Raw genomic sequence first — 27,067 nt, forward strand, 5'->3', positions numbered from 1 at the left:
GCAATAAAACAAAACTTTCATAACAATTAGAATTTGCCCTGTATAGCATTAAAAATTACAACTGATAAATACAGACATCTATCACCCATTTACCTGCATCTTGAGTTTAAGAGTTAGGGAATTCAGTGAGGATCAGTCAAGAATAAACAGTGCTGATACAATCGCATATCTCACATGAATTATTGCTGTGTGTGGGTGGGCTTTCGTGCATTAAAAGTGCATTCTACAAGCAATACCCGCATGTAGCCAAAACTGCTCAAGCATGGCAGAAGGCAACAGGAAAAATAAGATTAAAAAAACTTGGATTCTTGAAAATATTCAATTGATCATAAGCATGTTGTCAATCCAAGGAATAATACTATAAATAGGGACAGCATGTGCCTCCAGTGAAATCAAGAGGCACTTCAGTAGGGCATTGGTGAATAAGGAAAGCGTCAACCAATAGAGAAGGATATTTGAGCTACCCTGCCCATATCAATATAACTCAAATTAGAAATGAGCAGACAGAGAGAATTTTCACAGTGGAGCATACAATCATCTTTTTAGAACCCAAGAGAATCCTGCAGCTTACACATGTGAAATACATGTCTATATTTTCCAATCTCATAAATTACCAAAATTATCTCACACAACTATTGATCATTTATTTTACATTCACTAATATTTTTTGTCTATTACTCAAATTTGGCTACCTCTCAGTCACACTATGGTGATTGTACATGTTTCTATTTCTACTATGCTTTTTCTCACACTCCACATATCTACTGTCCATGTAGGGTTGATGATATATTGTAATACTCTCACTGTAAACCTCCCTTATCCAGTAGTAGTTTTATTTTTATCCAGTACTTCTTTTCCAGACACCACTCATTTAACATTCATTATATTTAATAAGTTTTCATACCTGTTTCTTTTCTTATAACATTCTAGCCACACAGGCCCCCTCACTACATTTTATGATGATTTTGAGGCTACTGCCACATACTGCCCCTCTTCGCTTCCTAATAATCACTTGAGAGAATATCATTTTATTTATTGCATGAGTTAACTGCGTTGCCATTTAGAACTATTATTGACTCATTTCATCATCCTCTTTCACTATTCCCTGATCTTAATCCCAGTCTGACTTACCACACCAAATAAAGAAAATGAGCTTGATACACAAAGAAATGGGAAAAGCTGCATTTGCAGATTTACACCTACGTACCAGTGCAGATTTGTGAATTTATGGAATTCCTAAATGTTCTCCGCAATCCACCTGGAAAGCTGCACCAGTCACAGGTTTCCCTACAGATTCCTGGGAAGGTTTTGTGGCATTTTCAATGGGATCCTATTTTTACCATGCAGCTCTTTATATAGTGAAGAACTATACACAGGATGAATAGGATCCTCCAGCAAAAGTACATGTTTTTCCCTGCCAGAAATTATTGCTCGCCATGGCGTAATTCCTTTCACTACATCCCTAGCAAATCTGAGAATGATCCATTCCCCTCTTCATCCAAAAAGAGATTTACCCAAACCCCTGGCTAGAAAAATATCTGACCATTTTCAAAGTAGAAAGGGGATTGAGAAGAGTTTATGAATGCCCAATACAAGTACTTGCTAACTTCTGAGACAAATCATTCCCTCAGAGCACTTTAAAATGCCAATTATCCCACCCCAAGAGTGAGATCTCAGTTCCAAAGTACTTTGCACTTGTGGCAAAAATCTCTGCACCTGTGTATTCCTGGTAGACATAAAACAGGTTACAACTTATGTTTACAGCTGCATTTACCGCTTTAGGTAGGGTATCAGTATACCTCTGCTATAGACTCTGATGTGCCTATAATGTAACTTCAGACTAAGAAGCAAAGGGCAGCTAGATTAATGAGTTTACTGATTGTTTCTATTTTCGCCCTTACATTTTTCATCCACTTAGGTAATACATATTTACAGTTTGTTTGTGGCAATCCCTATTCAAATTATCATTGAATCGCTATCAAGAAAGATTAAGGGCCTCATTATGAGTTGGGCGGTCCCATCACAGGACCGCCCAACTCACAGGGAGGACGCCACCTCTATGACGGTGACATTACCTGCGAGCACATTACAATGTTCCCACTGTGCTGACTGGCGGGAACATTGCAATATGCGTTCCTACCGGGCTGACCTGCAAAGCAGACGGTGCGCATTCCAAAGGTGCTGGGCAGGGGGACCTCTGCACTGCCCATGCCACAGGCACTGACTATCTCCCGGCCATTTCATGGCAGGCATCCCGCCATAAAAAGGCTAGCAGAAACAGGGGTTGTAATCAGCCAGGTGGTTCTGAGTTCAGCGCCAGCATGACTGGTTACAAGCTTAACTGCTGTCACCCCATCAGGATCTTTGATCCTGGTGGGGGTGGCTGTCTTTAGGCGGGTCTGCCCACCAAACTTGTAATGTGGCGGTTGGACTGCCACAGTCCTAGGACTGCCAGACTCGTAATAAGGCCATAAATATTAGGTTCAGAAAGATTTCAGAAAAAAGTTAAAGTTTGTGTTTTTGAGTAGCCCTGCTCAAAATCAAAATATCCTTACACAACTACAGGAACAACACTTACGTTTAGACGTCATTGTACAGATCAAATACTTACCACAGATTTGTCCCATACAATACTCATTCTTTCTTCAATTCCATTCACTCCCTCTGGAATCAAAGTGAAGTTGTCCTTTCCTATGGCTTTCTGTGCTGTGCTATAAGAACAATGTGCACTACCTGTCACCTGTAGGTCACCGCTGAAAAATATGAAAGTATGCCACTTTAAAAAAAAAAATCAAACTCAATATAACCAATTTTTACAAAATATCAAATTTCTGGTTTGAACATCTGATATATTCTTAGAGTAGATGGTGGCATTATGCTGACTAATTACAAAATTAACCAGGGCTGCAAAAATTGGAATATATCAATTAGTGCTAAAAGCCTAAATAACTTAAGTCGCTTTTCTTACAACATTCTTAGTTATCAAATTTAGCATAATACCATATGTGTGGCTGTGAGGTAAGGGGTAATTTAGACTTTTTATTTATCATGCAATTAGCATTAAGGTACAGCAGAAAGTTAGCTGAACTATTTAATTCCTATAATATAAACTATTTAAAAAGCATACCCTCATTTGCCAGGTGTGGTAGTTCATGGAGTAGTGTGCTAACTGAGGGTGTCCATGTTTGACCTTCTGGTCACAAGTTCTAAATGCAAAGGTCCACACAACCTTTTTTACTTCTGAAGCCAATAAAATGAGCGCTGACCATTTGGATAACAATAAACATCCATTACCTACCACTAGTGCCAAGAAAACCCCTCTGGGCAAACGTGAGCTCTACAAATACACCTATTTCCATTTGCAATACCTGTCAGAAATAATAGTGTTAAGCCCAATGTACATGGGATTTTGCATTTGGTTCCATTTTGTTCATTACTGAAGTGTCCAGAATGTAGAATAGGCAGAGCTGATTTTTGTAATTCAAGTCTCAAGAAAGGCAGTTTCTGTCATTGCTAGGAACCGTAAAATTGAGTACACCTGAAGTGATACACGTCAATTAATCAAATGTGTTGCCTTTGGTTTGCTATCATGATTGAAAGGAAGATAACTTCACCTTTTGTCTTTGTGCAATTCATGGAAGATGTTAGTGCCCCTCCAATCAGATCATATTTTGTCAAATGTGCTACTAGAGAAGCTCTCAGCTATCATGTTTATAAATGGATGGATTATAATAAATGGAAAGCCAAAGTGAGTATCATGCCAACATTCACATAGATAACATATACAAATGTGTTCTTCCTAAAAGAGGAGGGGGAGTTTTCTATGTCCTATTTGCAACGTTGAGTGCTTGATGTATTATGTTGGTTTGAATTTGGCTTTCAATGCCAAGATCAAAAATTATTAAAGCAGGAGCTAACTTTCAACCTTCTTGCAACATAAATCAATAGGTGAACATTCAGCGCAATTGCCATCTCAATGCTTCATGAATTATTACTGGTTGTTTTTTTCTATAAATTTGTTTTTTTTAATTCATAACTGTTAGTAGAATTAATGTGATCAGTGGCCCTTATGATAACTCATTACCTACAATTATCTGAATCCCACATAAGATGGTATGGTTTATGTGGGAAATGCGCCATATTGATATATGTTTTATTTCAAATGATGTCCTTATGAAATGAAATAACAGTTAATTCTAGAAATTAATTATTATGTTTTCACATAAGAATCTGTAAACCTTATGGTGAAATTTTAGCATAGAATTGTTGATCCTCACCAAACAGAAACATGGTATTGCTGTAGTTCTTGTTTCATTAGTGCCATGGGAAAAGTGTGAAGTTTTATAAAATGTGTGATTACCTGAAATGTGTTCTGGCACTGCAGTGCATAAAAACACGACAAGTCAGGCATTAAGCTGAAACCAGGAAAAGAGTCTAGTGCTTAGGCCCGTATTTATACTTTTTTTGCGCCGCATTTGCGTCGTTTTTTGACGCAAAAACGGCGCAAACTTGCAAAATGCCATTGTGGCCCATATTTATACTTTTCGACGCTAAACTGCGCTAACGCAGTTTAGCGTCAAAAAGTTTTGCGCCGTCTAACGCCATTCTGAAGCGCCAAGCGGGCGCCGTATTTATGGAATGGCGTTAGACGGCGCAATCAGACCGGCGCTGCCTGGTTTGCGTGGGAAAAAACCACGTAGACCAGACAGCGCCGGCGTAGGGGGAAAATGGCGCATGGGCGTCTTAAAATGGGGCAAGTCAGGTTACGTCGAAAAAATCGTCTTAACCCGACTTGCGCCATTTTTTAACGACGCCCATCCCCCATCAACATGACTCCTATCATTGTAAAGATAGGAGTCATGCCCCCTTGCCCAATGGCCATGCCCAGGGGACTTCTGTCCCCTGGGCATGGTCATTGGGCATAGTGGCATGTAGGGGGGCACAAATAAGGCCCCCCTATGCCACCAAAAAAAAATATAAAAAATAAAAAATTATACTTACCTGAACTTACCTGAATGTTCCTGGGGTGGGTCCCTCCATCCTTGGGGGTCCTCCTGGGGTGGGCAAGGGTGGCAGGGGGGGTCCCTGGGGGCATGGGAGGGCACCTGTGGGCTCATTTTGAGCCCACAGGCCCCTTAACGCCTGCCCTGAGCAGGCGTTAAAAAGTGGCGCAAATGCGCCGTTTTTAGCCACGCCAACTCCCGGGCGTCTCTTTTGCCCGGGAGTATAAATACCACGTAAAGTCCTGGGAGTCATTTTTTAGATGGGAACGCCTCCCTTGCATATCATTAACGCAAGGAAGGGGTTCACGCTAAAAAATGACGCACATTCCGGGAACTTTGGCGCTATTCGCCTCTAACGCCATAGTATAAATATGGCGTTAGTTGGCGTTAGTTTTGCGTCGAAATTGCGTCAAAAAAAACGACGCAATTTCGGCGCAAACGGAGTATAAATATGGCCCTGTATTTTGTAGGTTTGCACCGTTTTGCGTCAAAAAGCGGCGCAAATGCGGCGCTAAAAAAAGTATAAATACGGGCCTTAGTGCTTTATGAAAAATTGGAGTTTGTCATGGGCTCACAGTGAAGTGTGTGAGAAGATCCAGAATTTAGCAGCCAGGTACAAAAAGGACGGCATGCCACCTGTACCCCACAAAATATGGTAATAGCAAAAAGATGAGTTTTTGAAGATTGCTGAGAGACAGATAAAAATAGAGAGAACCAAATTGGTAGACACGAAACATGATACAGAGAGATTTGAAAATGATTCTATCAATCACTCATAGCTAGTGTAGGGTTTTCAGTGCCTCAGACGAAAATGCATGGGTGGGGAGATTGGGAGCAAAGCCAGCTGCTGTGTTTTGAATGGGTTGAAACCATGCATGATAAAGTTGGAAGAAATCAGAAACAACGAGTTACAGTAATCAAGATGGCTTAGATTAGTTGCTTGTACTACAAGACACGCATGTTAAGAGGACATATGAGGACAGTTTTTACGTAGCACCTTCAGAAATAGAAAGAAGTTACGAGAGAATTAGTTCACATGGACGAATAATGACAGATATTGTAACATATTTATCAAGAAGAAACCTAAGATTCCAAACTGGGATACTGGAATTAGGGCTACTCAATGGTGGTTAGCTGAGAAATGTGTTGAGCTGGACTGAGGAGAATTACAATCCAACACAATTCGAACTTAATTATTGTCAGTGTTGAATTTGAGGGAGTTAACACTCATCTAAATCAAATACAGTGACCAAGAGCAAGCATCGTCGAATGTTATGAGTGAAATTATTGTTGTGTGCCGATAAAAGGATCTGTAAGTCCGAAATGTAACAATTGAACCTGAAGCCAAAGGAGCAAATGAAATGGACCTGTGGGTGGACACACAATTTGAATACAGAGGGTCTTAAAGATGAGTCCTGAACAACTCCGTAGATTAAAAGTTTAAACTCAGATTGAAATGGTGCTTGAGCCTGAAGGGAAAGATAGAACCTGCCTTGAGTCAGGCTTAGTCCTTGCCTTGGATTCCTGTCGCTGCAAGCCAATCTAGAAAAATATAGTTAGAAAATGTATCAAATGTGGCCAACAAGTCCAGCAGGACCAAAGCTGATGACTTCCCTAGGTCACCCAACAATAAGAGATCATCTAAGACTGAGCTGAAGGCAGTCTCTGTGCTATATAGGAAAAGAATGAAACCCAGTTTGTGCTGCGTCTAGAATGTTATTAGTTTCAAGCAAGGGTGACATTTGTATATTGAGAGCTTTTCCAAGACGTTTAATGGGAAAAGGTAAAGAAGAGATAGGACAGAAGTTGCTACAGATCACAGTTTCAGCAGTGGGCTTTTTCAAGAAAGGGATGGCTAGGGTAAGCTTCCTAGCATCAGGTCAGGGCAGTGCAGAGGCCCCCTTGGACAGCCTCGTCGCGCATTTCACTGCCCGAATTATATGCAGGGAAATGCGCGCCGGGTGTACTATCGCACACAACGCACCACAAAATTGCCGCCGGCTTGATTACGAGCCGGCATCAATGTTGTGGTGAGTTTTCCATTGGCCCAGTGGGAAATGCTGTTTTCGCTCTCTGGCTCAGCGGAAAACTCCTAATAGGGCGGGCAAAAGAACCTCCATTACTGGCGGTCTTTTGCCTGCAGCGGCTTTGGCGGTCCTGTGAAACGACCACCGGAGCCATAATGAGGCCCCACGTTTTTAACAGTTTCCTACAGTTTAGTAGGGTGGTCTAGGAGTGCTCTGCTGCCTCATTTCTTGTAACTGAATGGGGCACCTTGATTTTGACTTTGCTGACTTATATAAAGATCTGAGCAGGTGTGTATTTTTTAATTTGCTTTAAAGGAATTTAGCAGCCAGTCTGTGATTGATTTTAAAAATTAAACAAGATATTTGGAAGATAATTATTCTTCTCTGCAGCCGATGGTTAAAGGTTAAATATCAATCTCAAACTCAGTACAGCATTTTGACTCTTTTGGAGATGGTTAATAAGCTTGAATGGTATAAGTAAAGAGACAGAGTTGACATAGTCTAAACCAAATTAGACACATGCACTAATTATCTTGTTAGTAAAACATAGGAAGGGTAGAATGTGTCATAATATTTGCAATTGATGAAAACAAGTTTGGGCAGCCTTACTAATCTATCAGTCCTAATTTAGTTTTGAGTCTAGCATGACTCACATGTCTCTAACAGATGTAACTTGGTTCTGGCAATTTCATAATTGGCTCAGCCACAGCAAGTTGTTCCATCAATTGACTTTGTGGGATATGGCAGGATCTCAGATGTGGCTGGCTTTGACTTCAAGTAGTTTTGTTTCATCCAGACAGAAATTTGCTGTCAGAATGCTAGATAGGCCTGTAGAAGAATTATATGCTTCATTATGTAGATTTATGATTTTTCTAGTGTTGCAAGTGTACAAATAAACAGTCACATTGAATTGACTGAGGAGGCTGGTGAGGGGCTAGATATCAATGTTGAATGACAAAGGGGATAATGAGAGTACCCGCAGGACTTCCAAATATAGGGAAGTAGGAGATGAATTAAAGTTTAGCTTGATCTAGACATGAGAATGCTTTACTCTTTATCTGGCACAGTTTAAAACATTGGGCAAGTCCAGGAGTATGACAACCACCAATATTCTGCTGTTGCTATCATTCTGAGATCAGTGATCACAGAATCACAGGTCCAAAGGAGACCCTGAGGATACTTAGGACATTTCAGAAGCTCTAGATTAGGTAAAGTAGCAAACTCATTAAGACAGGGAAGAGTAATTTCCTAGGACCCTGAGGGGGCACAGAAGTTGTCCAATTGTATAATAGATTGTCTGTCCCCAGGATCAGGAAGGGATATTGGAGGGGATTTCCTGAGAAGCAGAGTGGTAAATCCAATGAGGCCACAGGGATTCCTTAGATTGTCTGTTTGACTAGGAGGATGGACAAGGAAGGAGTCGCAGATCTTGCTGATTTTGTCAGAAACAATGTTTGATAGTCAATCACAGGAGTAGAAATTCTCTAAAATAGAGGCTGTGCATTCTGGAGAAAAGAGAGCATGTGCTAAGTTAAAAACTGTTCTAGCTCCATTGTGGGCATTGAGTATTTGTAACCATAGTAATTTGCTTTCATAGTGAGGATTAGATTTTAATAAACTCTCTGTGCAGGAGTAAAATATTTGCTGTTAATAGAGGAGCAGTTTAGTCTTCATCTGCATTCAAGTTTTTTACAGTCAGGTTTAGCCTCTCTTAAGGCGAGGAGTACATTCCATGTACATTCTGACTATCGACCATGCAGTGGGTGAATTTCACAACACGAAAGAAGAGTGCAGCTATGCTGTTAAAGTGATTGAATTTTTGAATTTTGTGACATGGTTTTTCACATTAAATTACATTTGAGAATACATATTTATATGTATAAGTAAATGTGTGTATATCTGTTTTATGCATCAATAACACATGCCAATCTTGGCACTTCCTTAGGAAGCTAAGATCTCAGAAACCATACTAAACACCCTGTTATCCAACTACCTTGAACACCATAATCTTTTCAGTGACTTCCATTACAGTTTTGCCAGTTGAGCATAAAGGAGAAGTTGCTCAACATTTTGGACCAGGGTCAATACTGTAGCCTTTATGTCTCAGAGAATTTCGACGAGATCGCTTTTGATAATCCTCTGGACCTATATTAGGGTAATAGTTATCAATGGTTTGTTGTTTCTTTTGTTTGAAGAACTTTAAATTGGTCTCCCTCTTATCTACCTTGATTACCATTACATGATTGGCCTCAGCAAGGCCATCATTGTTGACACCCATTTTAAATGAATGTATTGTGCCACATCCCATTACAATTAAAAACTACATCATAGGAGACGACATGTAGCCTGATTAAGCTCAGAAAAATAGTATAATAATGAACAATCCTCAGAACTGAAAGGCTACTGTAGACTTGATAACTTAAGTCCAATGCTGACCAAGACCTCTACTAGTATTAGGCCTGCCGTTGTGTGCTTTAACCCAGTAAAATTGTATTCAGTATCGCTTCATTTTTCTAGCATTAGCCAGCCAGATGACCACGACTGCATGTTGATTGCTGATTGTCTTCATTACAGCTGCTTGCTTATGCTACCAAATGCCTGGCCTACGTAGGGACGGTGTCTCTCTAGACTACAGGCTTCCTTGCTCAGGTATGGCGGATGATGTGTTCCCGGGGGGGTGCGGGGGCCTCAAGGACAGATTAGGTTTATTAGGCTGTGCTCTAACATAGCCTAGGTAGGAAAGATATATATTACTCCTAGTGACAGTATGGTGGGGCTGTTTTTGTGTTTCACTCTACTTGTCAAAATCTTGCCCTATTGTGTTTTATCTTCCTAGGTATTGCAATACATGTCATTTTATCCAAGATGCAGTTGCTTCAACAAACTCTTATTGGACCATATTCTGCCTCTGTTTGTCTTTGCCTGTGTGAGACTAATGTAACTGAGAGAAAGAGAAGAGATCTGATCGACCACAATTCCCTTGAGAAGTCTTCCTTGTCATGCGCCCAGTTGCCACAATAATCCCTGCACTTGGGCAGAGATGAGGCGCTGCTAGTTATCCGGAAAACCTGGATTGGGCCGACAGACGTCACATGGTGTGGACTTGTACTTAGTGCCCCACAATCTATGTGGATCTGCTGCCCAAATCCAGTAGCCTCATTAGGATAATGAGAACCTACATGACACTAGCTCCAGGATAAAGAGTTGGTGTCCAAGTACTATCTTTTTACATCATTTAGTTTTATAATATAATCTCAATTTTCTTTCTAGTGGTTAGTTGATAAGAATTTATATGATAAAATAAATTAAACAAGAAGATAACATATATATGAAGTGCCTTCAAAGCTCATATTTTCAAACCAGAGGCATCTGTTCACATTCAGAATTCACACCTGCACTGAAAATCGTTAAAATTAATGTCACACATTTTCCCATTCTGCTAATAATGACATTCATTTTTATGAATTAACCCATGATCGATTTGCACATAACATAACAACCCAAACAAGGAAGAGAGTCCATAGAAAAGTTAATAATAATACCATGCCAAGAGGGAGTTCAGATGATCTGGTGTGGTTGGATCAGGACTAAGAGGTGGTGATGTCACAAAGGCTGCTGCCTTGGCCCAGTTTTTGCTCCAATAATGTGTTCCATCTGTTCCTAGACTTGCAGTTATAGGCTCTCCAAAAACTAATGCACCTTAAGTTAATGACATACAGGTTTGTTAGTTTCCCATTATGACATAAATCATTAGCTTCTTTAGAACGGTGTCCTGAATTAGACATTAATCAAAAATTGAAGCCTAGCTAGGGTTTTGGGATGAAGCAACATAAAAATAGATTTGGTGCCACAATGCCCTTATAGATTAATTTTGTATGTGGAACAAAATGGATGTTTAAGTAGTCAGGTACTCTGTGCTGATGAATTAGAGTAGAAAGGGGTTAAACACTTCTTTTCATCACACACCAACTGCACTATAATCATCGCACATCTGTACCTATACTTACCTCATATGTAGACATGATTCCATGTAGCAGTCATCCTTCACAATAACATCACTTACTGCTTCAGGGACCCAATATTTTGAGATAATTTTGTGGTGGGATGCATACATAGTCTGCAGTCTATCTGGTGTATATGAGAACCTTGTGGTTCTGTGGGATAGGAGGGAATGCCTTTTGTAAATGGGTCTCAGGCCCTATAATTCACTGCACAGGTCTGTGTGATGCAAATAGCAGAATCATAGTTTCACATGAAATACATCAATCAGTCACAGTACCACCTCTACAAAGGATTTCCACAAGCATTCATAATGCAAGGATGAAGGAACCATCTGCACCGGTGCACTGCAAAAAATGCTTAGAAATTTATTCTGGTGCAAACCTGTGAACACACCATGACCAGTCATATTTAGTTGCACTAGTAGGAATTAACTTTGTCAAAACATTGGGCAGTGTTGTTGACAGCCTTGAGGTGTTTTTGTTCTGTACACTGCCAATATACCTCCTGACTGTAAGGGGCCTAAGAGTTGATGGTGGAGATTCATTCTCTGCATGATCATCCTGTTGGAAAATGTACACCCACTACTTCAGTCACGTCAGAAAATGAGCCTACTTGTCATATCCCTTAAATACAGAAAGAGTACATTGATCTGTGCTTGTCATGGTATGTGACACCTGTGCCTTGCCACCCCAGGAGCATTAAAAATTATCTTGGGTGCTCTTGTTCTGTTTCAGCTCAGCTGCTTGTCTCGTCTTGTCTCTTGCTAGTATACAGTGGCAGTGCATATCTTCTCTTTTGAGAGCCAGGAAGCTTTTCAGGTAGCATCGAAAAGGTTTAAATTAATTAAATAAAATAATGAATTTAATTAGTTAGCCTTACATTTTACAAGCATTTTTCCTGGGTATGAGAGGCTTGTGATGGGTCTACAGTTTCTTCGAGATCTGGATCAGCATCAGCTTTCTTGAGCAGAAGTCATATCTGAATGATTTTAGGATCAGGCACAATACTTCTTTCGATTAAGGTGTTAATATGCCTCAGCCAGAGGGGGGAATAACATAAATTGCAACAAATGCGCCAAATTGTGAAATTGGGCACAACCCTGCAAACCTAGATCTATATATTTAAAAAGTAAATATTCCAGTTAGGGAGAGAATATGTGGGTACAGCGGAGTTAGTTCTATCATGCTCAAGAACAGTATTTTGTGCTTAAATGATAAATAGATGACTAAATGGCCCGCAATAGAGGCATCAGTCACAAGGTATGGGTTTATATTTGTTTTTTTTAACTGATTTATTTTTGTAACCTTAAACTACATGTTTACATTCTAGAACAAGTATGTTGGCTTGAATTATTATCCCTATGTATGTCAGTGTCCCGGTCGCATATGCATCACATTTCAGTAAGTAGCTATATTTGATAAAATATTTCCTTAAAATTGTACATGCATGATGCAGTCGTACATCTGTTACAATATTATACAATAATTACCACATGGTGGCATACTTAGTGTTCATTTATATATATAAATAAATAATGAAAGGCAAATGATGTTCATGATATTCTAGTTAATCCAGTCTTAAACAAATTCATAAATGAGGCATAGTGGTGAGGGAAATTCTGTAGGAACCAATCACATTTCATTTTTTTCTGTGTCAGTTTTCATGGGGATTCCACCAAAGCCGCGTTGTGAACAAGCATTCAAGGATGGCAGAGTAGTAAATACAAAGTAAGTGGACCTCATGTGAGTCTTGAATCTAGAGGCACAGCTGCTGCCTCTGACTAGGTCCCCAACAGGGGACAAGAATTCAGTCAAAAGGCAAAGGTCTGTACTGTAGGGCTCAAAGGAAGTCATCTAGCTGTGGCTGGGTCTTGGTGACACTACATTTTTGTTACACATACTCATCTCCCTACTTTGTTTACTCCCTCCACCCTGAAAGTAGACATAAATTATTGACAATCCAAATATGGAAATGCAATCATTGGTCAATCAATGATTCCAGAAGTGAGTGACATTGTCTACCAGTTTTCACAGCGTTGGGACACGTGCTAGTATTGTAGTATCTAAAATGTACAGTTGAGTGTCTAACTTTAGAGCAAGGTTTTGCTTGGACAGCCAACAGAATAGCAACATCCAGTAAAGTTTCTAAGTGAACGACACAGTCGAATATAAACTTGACCCAAGTACACTATATGAAAATTGGCTTTATGCAAATTCAACTTGGATATTATGAAAACTGGATTTTATACTGCTGTCTCAAAAAGGGCAGCCCACTTTAGACAGAAAAGTACCTTTTTTCCGGGCATGAGCAATTACATCCGCTGCACTTTTACTCATCACTTTAGTGATATAGACTGGACAGTTGATACGGCCTCCAAGAGTGATGGCACGAAAAACAGCCTCTGCTTCCAGCTGAAGAAAATAAAATTATACAAAAGAACATTTTACTCATATTATACTGTTGGTTTATAAACAACAAAATACTAAAAATACACTTAGATATCTGCTTAGATGGCAGTGCAGAATATATCACATATTTGCTACAACAGATAAGTGGACAATCGCATCCACGTTCTAAAGTGGATGGAGAGTCTTCTGGATACAGACACGTGAGGTACATGGTCTTTTTAAATCCATACTACAATATAAGTACAACGACTATGTCAATTTGATCAGAGATCTATTTTATCAATACACTGAAAATCCACGCAATGCATATTGCACCACCTTTTCAAAGGGGGATTTTTAGCATATTGTAAGAACTTGAGTTATTAGTTGAGAAGAATGGGAGTCCTTCACCAGTAATAAATCCACAAGTTTCTAGTTACAGGGAATCAAGTTCCCCATTGCAGCACTTTACTCTCTGAGGGAAGCAATTTAGAGCAGTCCAAGGCTGACTCGAGGGGGCTGAGGGTTAGTGGTGTATGTTATTAACCTTAGCATTCCATTAAAAATTGTCCAGTCAGTGCTTTTTCTTATGAAAAGGATAAATATTTGTATTACACCCACACCGCTAAAAACTACACATTAAGGGCCATAAGGGACACTTTTTCCCATAGACACAGAATGGGTAAAAACCTTTGTTACATCTGGCCCTAAATTATGATTATATAAAATCAGGTAGATGGAATTACCTTTGGTGATGCCCTTATATAACGTTATACTCCTAGTATATACTGATCCATATAGCACAACCGCCCCTGCCTAACTAGATGCAATATTACTATCTAGGAAGTTGTCGGTTCAAATATTTAAAAACACATTATTTGATTATATATTAATAATCATAAAAGTACAGCTAGTAAAATAATAACTTTACATACACAATAAGTCATGTATGGAATCACGACAACAAAAATTACATTTAAGAAAATACCCAACAGCCGTGTAGACCTCCTCATTGATTAATAACTGTATAAAATGTACAGTGAGTCTACACCTTCTGAACGTTTTCTGGTTTAAAAGTGGAATTGAAAATATTTTACTGAATAATTTGTAACATTTACAAAAAAGGTAAAATGCAACAATGTCTGTTTGGGTAAAATCACCACAAACTGACCAATCGGAAAATATAACAAATTGCATACTGTACCAGATCTGAACCTAAACAATAGTGCCTGCTCACAAATGCTGCACAACAAGTACATTATTAATCATTTAATAGGAAACTTTTCATTAATTAATTTTAACTCATTTAAGCAAACAACAAAACGCGCCTGAATCCCTCTATTTTTTACCTTGATTGCAGTGACATTTAGGTTTAGGGCAAGATTGAACCACAAAACAAACCCCTTCCAGCTCTACCTCAGTTCGAGGGGACCCAGTATTGCTAAACAAACATACCCTTCACAAATAGGGGCTACAACTGCCCACGTTTCCTGTCGCACAACAATGCACCTGCGTTAATAAAAGTCAACCACTCTTTATTACACATTTTGGTTGCAAGTCCTGCAATGTTCCAACTATGGATACTCAACAAAGAGGAGGGATACACTTGTATAAAATCAGATCGAGAATGTTCGCTCATAGTGTAGGCATTAGATGGAACTTCAAGGCACATGAAGAGCGTGGACAGGATGGCACATGAAGAGCGTGGACAGGATAGAACACAGAGTGCAAAGGAGAATTCAACGCAAGCAGGCCCATTCTTGCTCAGCCAGCATACCCAGGCTGCAATGGCAGGTCTGAGACATGTTTAAAAGTGATACTTTAGTGGGTGGCACAATTAATGCTGCAGCCCATATTAGCCTTTAATTTGCAGGTCCTGGGTACAAGTAGTACTCTTTGCTAGGAATGTATAAGTAAATTAAATGTGCCAATTAGATATATGCCAATTTTACCATGTTTAAAACTGGTTAACAGGAGTAAAGTATGCAGAGTCCTAGTGCCAATAAAAATGGGATCAACAAAAGAAGGCAAAAATAACGGGGAATGCCACACAAAATATGGCAATTTACAGCAATAAGCCAGTATTAGCAATTAACATGAAGAATTAGAAAAATACTAACTAGGGACGAGGTCTGGCCATGAATGGCCACTTAATCGATGTGCTCCGCATGCCAGGGTGACATGGAGGGTGCCAATATTGAGGAACTGCTTGTTGGGGACACAGCTAACCATCGCTTCTCTCCTCCCAACATGGTGAGAGGGCCGGGTCCGCAACACGGATCCCAGCACACCCACCTGAATGATTCCACCGCAGAACTAACATCAAGCGTGGGCCAAGCCCAAGATGACATCCTCAGGTATTCCGACCCAGCTGCATTCTACCTATCTGAGGTGCTGGCTCCCCCGAGTGGGGTGCTTCTTGCTGGGGCATCCTCTCTCAATACCAGAAACCTCCTTCCATCAGTGGCTCCCCTCATTCTTGCCTCGGACAGGCTGTGAGGGCAACATCCACTGCAACAACTCCCCCACCAACACTGGGGGAAGGCCAGAGACACCGCACAGGCTGCCCAAACACATTCCAGCACAATCCGACTGACATCTTGAGTGGCCCGGATTCAAAGAAGAGGCCTGTGACAACGTCTTAGCCCACCAGCATCATACGAGATGGAAGCCCACACCGGGCAGTCTCCACAGTCTTGGTGCCTCCTTTACCAGAGGCCCTTTTGCTCTCTCTCCTCTCCTAACTCGCACAGGCCCAATTCCACCTGCAGCTGGGGGCCATTGGGCCAAATTACATCTCCGCCTGCCCTGCACACAATAACAGATAATAGTGATGGGGAGCAGGAAAAATATACCAAACAAAACTTCAAGACAACTACTCTGCAACTGCCACCTGCCTCTCAGCCCGACTTCCTGGGACCTGATCCACCACCCTCCCCTGCCTGTACCTCATCATAGGGGCACAGTGGGAAGACACAATGCAAAGAGGGGGCACAGAAGACATGTAGGCCTAGCGAGCCCCTTCAAACCTGCCATTATCCAATGTGAACCTCCCGGGACCCTGCATTCAGTCAGGGGAGCCATTGGAGGGGGAGCAGACACCACGCCTTACAGCAAACCATCTCTCCTATTGCCTCACACAAGACCCACCAGGTAAGCCAGCAGGCTCCTGGGATCCCTCACTATGCTTGTCATTTCACCCTCCTCCAGCCAGGCCGCCAGTCTGACAGATGAGCCCATCGCCCAGCCCCGGTTCTCAGTACGCCTACTTTAACGTCATCCTCCCAGGAGGCTTCAACCTACTCCAAGCCAACGTACTGCAGACTGAGGAACCCCACCACTGTTGCCCCACAGTGCTAGCCTCCTCATTGGCCCACATCCCGCAAGCTCTTATCTGTCTGGATCGCCCACCAGCCATCAGAAGGGCCCCCTTTGCCCTAAGGAACCTGTTGTCTCCAGACCCCAGGGATGACAGCCATTCTGAGCATGCGGCTGCAGCCCTGCGGGGATCTACGTGGGATTTCTCAGACCTAAACATCGGAAATGTCCTCTGTCAAGCATGTAGGCAAACCCTCCCACTAACTGCTCTTCTTTGAGGCCGTCTCAGAGTCCTGCACCATGTCTGACCCATCACCCACTGCTGACCAAGCACAGACACCGGCCCCTTCCTCTGGTCAGCACAAAGAGCCTACTATGGATCTTATTCTGCAGGAGGTCACAGCGTTCAGCCGACACCTAGAAGGCATGGACTCCAAAATCACAGAGCTGATGAACAAAACCAAATCCATTCACTCAGTGATCACTGGCTTTCAGGACAGAGTGGAGGGAGTGGAACACAGACTGAAGACCATGAAAGACCACCTCAATGCCATGCCGGACAGCGACCTGGAAATCACCCTCTTGCGAAACAAACTCACGGACCTGGAAGATAGGAGTAGGATGGACAACGTTCTTTTTTTCAGATTCCAGGAGCGTGCAGAGGGGAAGACATAAAGGACTTCCTCAAGACCATACTGCCAACACTTAAAGGCCTCACATTCTCCTCCCCGAAGATCCAACATGAGCACCGCATGGGTCCAATGAGAGAGGAAACATTGGGATGCCCTCGCCCCTTGATTGCCTGCTTCCTTTGGCATGAACAGACACAACAACTACTCACTGCGGCCCACTTCCATGGCCACTACAACTATGAGGGTTACAAAATCTGCATTGCCGCAGATTTCTACCAAGAAATCAATGAAAGGAGGAAGGCATTCTTTGCCCTCCGGCCCCAACACCGGAAGCTGGACATAAAATTCAGCCTATGTGAACCTGCCAACATGTGGATCACTAAAGACGGCAGGTCCAGGGACTTTGTCAACCAGGAGGCTCTAGCCAGTACCCCGCTCTAAGCCCTCCCAACCACCTCTGCCTCTGGTGGACACTGGCACTTCAACAGGAGCTAACAGAGGGGCAGAGGACAGGATCAATCACCCTGCTCACAAGATGACAGAGACTTGGTCCTGTAGGCGGTTGTGGCGATCACCCAGGACCAGGGTTGTGACAAATCTCATTCCCCACTCAAGCCCCCCCTCAAGCTGCAGACTGAGTACCATTCCTGGTCACGGAAAACTTGCCCCCTCTGGGCCTTCCTCCCCCCTCCAAGACCTGCCTCATCTCAGGCATCGTTCCACGGGACAAGAACTCTTACGACCCCTGGCTCCCCAGCAATAAACTGATGAGTATGTGTACACCACTGGCAGTTTCCTGTTTGCCTCTGAGACTGCTAATCGTGTTCAAAGTTGTTAATTGTTCCTGCCTGTTGTTCATTGGCAGCCCAATATCTTTACAATTCACTACATATATTCTAATCATTTCTGTTGTTGCATTACAATCCAAGCCTCGCTGCACTTATCTGCTAGTATGTACTGTAAGCATGCCTCTATATCCACCTGTGAGATTCAATAATAATTTCCCTATTCCCCACTTAGGGATACACCTACCTAGACACAGACATACACAAGATCCTTTCCCTCCTTCTAACCACCCATCCACCTACCAGGTGACCTAGAACTCCCACTACTCACACATCAGTCCTTACGGCACCTCCCTGCTGTCTGCTTCCTCCCCATCCTACACACACCCAGACTTTGCTAACCCTTCCTGACAGGACTGCGATGCTGACCTGCAGTGGACCATCCACACCATATAAGCTTAGACCCACAGATCTAAATACTTCCCGGGAGCCTTTTGATCTAGAATCAGAACACACTCCTCACTGCCACCCAGGGCAGTTTTTGTAGCCCTCTTTCCCTCACACTCATACCCTCTCCCCTCACATCACTACCAACCTCCTGCCTTGAGAGTCCTGCAATCCAGTCACCCACCTGGGCTACACGATAACTTGATGCCAGACCCCCCGTGAGAACATACCTTACCCCTATGTACCATCTTCTGTAATGTCAATGGCCTGACGCACTATATCAAACGCAAGAAAGTGTTCTCTTATTTGCAGTCCACAAGAGTGGTTGTGGCTCTTCTACAAGAAACCCATCTCTCAAACTCGGAGTCTGAAAAAATGTGACGGGGCTCCATGGGCTCCAAACGCCAATTCTTCTTACAACTCAATGCCACCTCACTGACATCAGCTCTTCCCATCTCATCACCGGGGATGACTGGAACCTTGCATGGGATGCAATACTGGATTACACAGGTCCTTTGGACACTGGCAATAAAAATGACAGAGTCTTTCTAAATTATGTAATTTCCGACCACGGCCTGGCAGACCACTGGCAACTCTCCAATCCAACTGATAAGGAATACACCTTCCTTTCCACAGTACACTTCCCAAATCCAGGCTAGACTACTACCTCCTCTCTCAGTGCACGGTGGCCATCACCCTAGACTCACAAATCCTAGAGGCGGCATTATATGACCACTCCTGTTCCTTGCTCACGTTAGCTCTGAGTTGAACCTCTCCAGGCCGAAAGCTGTGGTGCCTGAGCATGGCACGCTACCGCACCCCTCCAGGCAAAAAACAACTATGCTCACAAATCTCCTTGTATCTTTTGGACAACAAGGGTTCAGTTTCCTCTTCTTTGATCTTGTGGGCAGCTGCAAAGGCCACTACACATGGCCACCTTATGAGAGGTGCAGCCATAGATAACAAACAGCAGGCACCTAGCAGAAACATCTCGAGGCAGAAATCAAGACACTCACATGCCTCCTTGGCCATCCATCACTGACTGGAAAAGGCCTGCGTGGACCTTAATGCACTGTTCATCACCAAGGATGAATATGGTCACCAGAGGCTCAAAGGCCATCACTACAAACAGGACGAGAATGCAAGATGCCTCTTGGTAGCACAGTTGTGCCAATAGGAAGCAGCACTTGCTATCCCCCCCATACAATCACAGGTGGCTCCCTACTCAGGCATCCGCAAGAAATAGTTTATGAATTCACTGCCTTTTATCAGATGATTTACACTCAAAGCCTTCTTTGACAGCATCCACCTCCCCAGGCTCAACGATTGTGGCAGAGCCCATCTGGACTGGGAAATCCACAAGATCGAAATTGTGCAAGTCTTTTCTGGAGCAACACGAAAGGATGATGGACGGAGTGCTGAACAATGCAAGCACTCACCCCCAGTCACAGATCTGGGTTTAATCCATTGTTCTTTTGCTCACCATGCCACCCTAGGTTGGACTCAGCCATATGCAATTCAGTCTTGACCCTGTTCCTCATGGGACCTCCAACATCCCTTTCGCTGGAAAGCATCACAACTTAAGTACTTAGGGGTCCATGTCAACAGGGTCTTGGAGAACATGGTAACGGACAACATTGATCCTTTGATAATTCATATAAAACTCGACTTCGACAAATGGTCCCACCTTGGCCTCTCTATGTGGGAAAGAGTATAGGTGGTCCGGATGGTGACCCTACCATGGTTCACCTTCGTGTTAGGTAGGCTGCCCCTACTGACCTCACTGATTATGCTGTGTTCAGGGGATTCCTGCATGAGTTCCTTTGTCTAGGAGTCCAACCATTCCCGTCTGGCCCAGTCTAAGCTCCTGGCACACCGATTGTGTGGTAGCATGGGTCTCCCTTCTGTTAAACACTATGCCCTTGCCCTACACCTATCTCAATTGTCCTACATGCTCCCGGCACACTGGACCCTCCCTTTTGGGTAGCATCAGAGAGATCTCCATAACAGCCCAAGAGACAGGCCTACAACCGATATACAGAAGCTGGGATCTCGGATTCGAACAAACATCCCGATTATACAAGCAATGTTGAAATTCTTGCACCATGCACACTGACTGCTTAAAGTACACCCCCTTCTACATGAACATGCAACAATATGGGGGAATTTGTCCCTCTGTGTAGGGGGAAAAGCTCTGGACTGGGGCAGTTGGCGAAAGGCGGGCATCGCCAGACTCCAACAAGTCCTGGTCGGAGGAACCATCAAAACATTTGCAACACTCCGGGAAGAATTCAGATTGTCCTCCCAAAAGGAGTGGAGATACCTCCAACTCATGCACTGCCTCCAGCAATGCCGGGCCTGCAACATTGATCCCTCCTATCCTCTCCAATAGTGTCCTACCTTAGAACCTGGGGCCATTTTCGGGAAGTCATGTCAGGTTTTTATGGTCTCATAAGCAAACATCTCTTTTCACGACCCCTCCTCATCAATTTCCGAATCAAATGGCAGAACCAACTGCAACCAGAGGCCCTTGACTGAGGGGTGCGGGAGGCCCACCTGAAGCTCTGCCCCTTCAAGACGCTGCACTACTGGCACTGGACCCCTCTGAGGCTTCACAGGGCAGGCTTACTAGCCCACTCCTCATGCTGGCACTGTCCCGAGGCCTGCTGGACCTCCCCTCAATTGCAAAAGTACTCAAAACAAAACATTCTATGCATATCAGTACGTCCCAGGTAGGCAGTTCACTGCTGTAGCAATGCTATGACAATACAATCCTGTGCATAATCCCACCTCATCCTTTTCCCAGTCTGTACTTACCCGCTGCACGATTCTGCTATTGATCTATATTGCTGTGAACTGTTTTTCTTCCTTTGTCCCTTTATGATAGTAAAGAATTATAAAACAAAAAAAATACCAACCATTTATAATAAAAAGACAACAAAAATAGGTTACCTCTTCAGGTCTGCTTAAGGCGTGTCCCTCTGGTCCCGTAATTCCCATCTCCAATATTCGTTTTTGCTCCTGCAGAAGTGTAACACATATTCAAAATTATGAACATTTTTTGAAAATATTTGATCAGACATAACATTCTTTCAGGCCACTCAAAAGCTATCAGGCAATGTAATGAAGTTTACTTAACAACAAATATTGATGGTAGCACATGCCTTCAGACTAGGAGAACTCATAAAATATTTGTATACAGAGTTATCAAATTGTAGATTTAATATGTGTGGTAATGAGTATGGATAGTCATATTTTAGGTACAAGAGAAAAAAAATGAGTCCTTTGAAAAATAGTTGAGTGCACATGAGTTTGCACAGGTGAAAATAGTAGAGGCAAAGTATGCCATGGTAAAAAATATTTTGGAACAGGGAAATCAATCTAAAAACTGGAGATGCTACAATGTTGGGGTGATAAGATGAATGGATTAGGTCATCGCCATCAGAGACTGAAGTATTATATTATTTATTTCCAACCTATTGCATGCACATGCACATGCGCAAAATATTTACACTAAATTGTGGAGTTGCGATTGACAATTGAGATTACAAATGCACTATTTAGTGAAGGTAAAGTTACCTAAAAAAGTAAAAGAGAAGTGAGATATCCAGGTGCAATGCCTATAATCTTATAGATGGACAACACAATGTTTGTTAGAATGAGTTAGAGTTTTCACGATATAGAGGGAGTTGATTCATTGCTGCCATGACAGCAGTGATTTTGCACATAAAGTAATTCATATAATGATTCATGTGACTGTAACCTAATTACATGTTGATATCTGTATCCATAAATGTACAATGGATGCAGCAGGCAGTCCTTTACTTAATCTCCTGTGGGGATTCTTAGAAATGGGGTCTTTGGTTGGCAGTCAGTTTACCCCCTGTCCAAGCAAGGACCCTCACTCTAGTCAGGGTAAAAGAGAATCACCCTCAGCTCACTCCCTTGGCAGCTTGGCATGAGCAGCAGGCTCTTAACTTCAGAGTGCTAGGTGTAAAGTATTTGTACCAACACACACAGTAACTTAATGAAAACACTACAAAATGGCACAACACAGGTTTAGAAAAATAGAATATATTTATCTAAAACAAACTAGACCAAAACATTAAAAATCCACCATACACAAGTCTAGTTATCAATTAAAAACTAAAAAGAGTCCTTATGTGATTTTAAACACAATGCTAACGCTGTTAGCATGGAAATGTTCCTGGGCGCGTCAAGAATAACCACGCACAGGCGAGTGTGCGTCAAAAGGGGCTTGCAACGTGTCAATGTCCCTCATGAGCGAGACCGTGCATTGTTTCTAGCTCGTCGGGTCAGCATGTGTAGTTTTTTCTCTCCGGAGGAGAGCGATGGGTCGATCCGAACAGCACTCTCTGGTCCGGGCAGGCCTTGCATAGTTTTTACATGCCCAGCGATGTTTGCGTCGGAAATCCTACTGCACGATGATTCATAAACCACGCAGTGTGGGTTGCGATCTCACCAGCCTCTGTCAGCGATGCTGCGTGCCGTTTCTCCAGCCACACGCTTCGATCTTCCAGCTGCGCTGCAAGCGAGCGTCGATTTCAGCTGCGAAGCCATTGCCGTGTCGATTTTTCAGTCGTGTCTTGGAATTGCGTCGATCTTTTCCCAGCACGGCGGTCTGTGCGTGGATTTCTTTATTCTTGTTCTGCCAGCTTCTCCTTTCAGGGTCCCAGGAACTGGATGGCCACCACTTGGCATGGTAGGAGTCTCAGCAGAGGCTCCAGGTGCTGGCAGAGAGAAGTCTTTGCTGTCCCTGAGGCCTCAAACAACAGGAAGCAAGTTCAGTTTCAAGCTCTTGGAGAGTTCTTCACAAGAAGGAAGGCAACACAAAGTCCAGTCTTTGTCCTCTTGCACAGGCAGAAGCAGCAACTGCATGATAGCTCCACAAAGCACAGTCACAGGCAGGACAGCTCTTCCTCCTCAGCTCTTCAGCTCTTCTCCAGGCAGAGTTTCCTCTTGGTTTCCAGAAGTGTTCTAAAGTCTGCGATTTTGGGTGCCCTTCTTATACCCATTTTGCCCTTTCAAGTAGGCTTACTTTAAAGAAAAGTCTCTCTTGTGTGTGAAATCCTGCCTTGCCCAGGCCAGGAGCCAGACACACACCAGGGGGATGGAGACTGCATTGTGTGAGGGCAGACACAGCCCTTTCAGGTGTGAGTGACCAGTCCTCTCCTCCCTCCTAGCACAGATGGCTCATCACAATATGCATGGTACACCCAGCTACCATTGTGTCACTGTCTAGAGAGAGGTGCAAACAGCCCAACTGTCAAACTGACCCAGACAGGGAATCCGCTAACAGGCAGAGTCAGAATGGTTTAAGCAAGAAAATGCTCACTTTCTAAAAGTGGCATTTTCAAACACACAATCTTAACTAAAAGATGTATTTTCAAATTGTGAGCTCAGAGACCCCAAACTCCACATGTATATCCGCTCCCAAAGGAAATCACACTTTAATCATATTTAAAGGTAGCCCCCACATTAACCTATTAACCCGACAGTGAAAACCGAATTTAGCAGTATTTCACTGTTAGTACATATAAAACACATTAGTATATGCCCTACCTTAAACATGCACTGCACCCTGCCCATGATGCTACCTAGGGCCTTCCTCAGGGGTGCCTGGCATGTAAGAAAAGGGAGGGTTTAGGCCTGGCAAAAGTGTACACTTGCCAAATCGAATTGGCAGTTTAAAACTGCGCACACACACACACTGCAGTGGCAGGTCTGAGCCATTTTTACAGAGCTACTATTGTGGATGGAACAACCAGTGCTGCAAGCCCACTATTAGCATTTGATTTACAGGCACTGGCCACCTCTAGTGCACTTTACTAGCGACTTACTAATAAATCAAATATGGCAATCATGGATAAACCAGTCAACAATACAATTTACACAGAGAGCATATGCCATTTAGCACTGGGTAGCAGTGGTAAAGTGGTCAGAGTTCAAACGTCAACAGCAACAGGTCAGAAACAAATTAGGAGGCAAGAAGATTGGAGATGAGCCTGCATAAGGGAAAATTCCAACAGGGATAAATAAGTGGCCATGAAACACAGCCTTTGTTGCTTAGCAAGACGTTCTATTTGGACATTCACATTACCTGAAGCTTAAGGAAATGAAACCGGACATTACTGCTGTATAACAACCAAAGACTATATAGGTGTAAGGAAATGCCTCCTTGGCATGGTTACCCCCTGACTTTTTGCCTTTGCTGATGCCAAGTTATGATTTGAAAGTGTGCTGAGGCCTGCTAACCAGGCCCCAGCACCAGTGTTCTTTCCCTAACCTGTACCTTTGTTCCCACAATTGGCACACCCTGGCATCCAGGTAAGTCCCTTGTAACTGGTACCCCTGGTACCAAGGGCCCTGATGCCAGGGAAGGTCTCTAAGGGCTGCAGCATGTCTTATGCCACCCTGGGAACCCCTCACTCAGCACAGACACACTGCTTGCCAGCTTGTGTGTGCTGGTGGGGAGAAAATGACTAAGTCGACATGGCACTCTCCTCAGGGTGCCATGCCAACCTCACACTGCCTATGGCATAGATAAGTCACCCCTCTAGCAGGCCTTACAGCCCTAAGGCAGGGTGCTCTATACCATAGGTGAGGGCATAGGTGCATGAGCACTATGCCCCTACAGTGTCTAAGCAAAACCTTAAACATTGTAAGTGCAGGGTAGCCATAAGAGTATATGGTCTGGGAGTCTGTCATACACGAACTCCACAGCACCATAATGGCTACACTGAAAACTGGGAAGTTTGGTATCAAACTTCTCAGCACAATAAATGCACACTGATGCCAGTGTACGTTTTATTGTGAAATACACCCCAGGGGGCATCTTAGAGATGCCCCCTGAAACCATACCCGACTTCCAGTGTGGGCTGACTAGTTTTACCAGCCTGCCACACACCAGACATGTTGCTGGCCACATGGGGAGAGTGCCTTTGTCACTCTGGGGCTAGTAACAAAGCCCGTACTGGGTGGAGGTGCTTCTCACCTCCCCCTGCAGGAACTGTAACACCTGGCGGTGAGCCTCAAAGGCTCACCCCCTTTGTTACAGCACCCCAGGGCACTCCAGCTAGTGGAGTTGCCCGTCCCCTCCGGCCACAGCCCCACTTTTGGCGGCAATGCCGGAGGAGATAATGAGAAAAACAAGGAGGAGTCACTGGCCAGTCAGGACAGCCCCTAAGGTGTCCTGAGCTGAGGTGACTCTGAATTTTAGAAATCCTCCATCTTGCAGATGGAGGATTCCCCCAATAGGATTAGGGATGTGCCCCCCTCCCCTCAGGAAGGAGGCACAAAGAGGGTGTAGCTACCCTCAGGGCTAGTAGCCATTGGCTACTAACCCCCCAGACCTAAACACCCCCCTAAATTGAGTATTTAGGGGCTCCCAGAACCTAGCAAGATAGATTCCTGCAACCTAAGATGAAGAAGGACCGCTGACCTGAAAGCCCTGCAAAGAAGACGGAGACACCAACTGCTTTGGACCCAGCTCTACCGGCCTGTCTCCCCACTTCAAGAAAAACTGCAACAGTGACGCATTTCCCAGGGTCCAGCGACCTCTGAAGCCTCAGAGGACTACCCTGCATCTAAAAGGACCAAGAACTCCAGAGGACAGCGGCTCTGCTCCAAAGAAGAAACAACTTTGCAACAAATAAACAACTTTAAAAGGACTCCACGTTTCCCGCCGGAAGCGTGAGACTTTGCACTCTGCACCCGACGCCCCCGGCTCGACCTGTGGAGAAACAACACTACAGGGAGGACTCCCCGGCGACTGCGACCCTGTGAGTAGCTAGAGTTGACCCCCCTGAGCCCCCCCAGCGACACCTGCAGAGGGAATCCAGAGGCTCCCCCTGACCGCGACTGCCTGCTTCTAAGAACCCGACGCCTGGTAAAGACACTGCACCCGCAGCCCCCAGGACCTGAAGGATCCAACCTCCAGTGCAGAAGCAACCCCCAGGTGGCCCTCTCCCTTGCCCAGGTGGTGGCTACCCCGAGGAGCCCCCCCCCCTTGGCTGCCTGCTTCGCTGAAGAGACCCCTTGGTCTCCCATTGAACTCCATTGCAAACCCAACGCCTGTTTGCACTCTGCACCCGGCCGCCCCCGTGCCGCTGAGGGTGTACTTTTTGTGCTGACTTGTGTCCCCCTCGGTGCCCTACAAAACCCCCCTGGTCTGCCCTCCGAAGACGCGGTTACTTACCTGCTGGCAGACTGGAACCGTGGAACCCCCTTCTCCATTGAAGCCTATGCGTTTTGGGCACCACTTTGACCTCTGCACCTGATCGGCCCTGAGCTGCTGGTGTGGTAACTTTGGGGTTGCTCTGAACCCCCAACGGTGGGCTACCTTGGACCCAACTTTGAACCCTGTAGGTGGTTTACTTCCCTGCAAAACTAAAAAACACTTACCTCCCCCAAGGAACTGTTGAAAATTGCACTGTCTAGTTTTAA

At 43.8% G+C, this 27,067-nt stretch overlaps 1 protein-coding gene across 2 annotated transcripts in view; it reads right to left on the minus strand.

Moving 5' to 3' along the window:
- Positions 1 to 27,067, minus strand: part of CRMP1 (collapsin response mediator protein 1) — a 219,117-nt gene that overhangs the window by 43,642 nt on the left and 148,408 nt on the right. For both annotated transcript variants that reach the window (XM_069203025.1, XM_069203034.1), the window contains exons 7-10: positions 21,554 to 21,622; positions 13,323 to 13,443; positions 10,573 to 10,729; positions 2,612 to 2,753 (exon numbers count right to left, since the gene is read on the minus strand). In XM_069203025.1, the coding sequence (XP_069059126.1) occupies positions 2,612 to 2,753; positions 10,573 to 10,729; positions 13,323 to 13,443; positions 21,554 to 21,622 (489 nt within the window). The remainder of the gene's footprint in view (positions 1 to 2,611; positions 2,754 to 10,572; positions 10,730 to 13,322; positions 13,444 to 21,553; positions 21,623 to 27,067) is intronic.

The sequence above is a fragment of the Pleurodeles waltl genome, chromosome 1_2, assembly GCF_031143425.1.
Source record: "Pleurodeles waltl isolate 20211129_DDA chromosome 1_2, aPleWal1.hap1.20221129, whole genome shotgun sequence".
In the NCBI taxonomy this organism is placed as follows: domain Eukaryota; kingdom Metazoa; phylum Chordata; class Amphibia; order Caudata; family Salamandridae; genus Pleurodeles; species Pleurodeles waltl.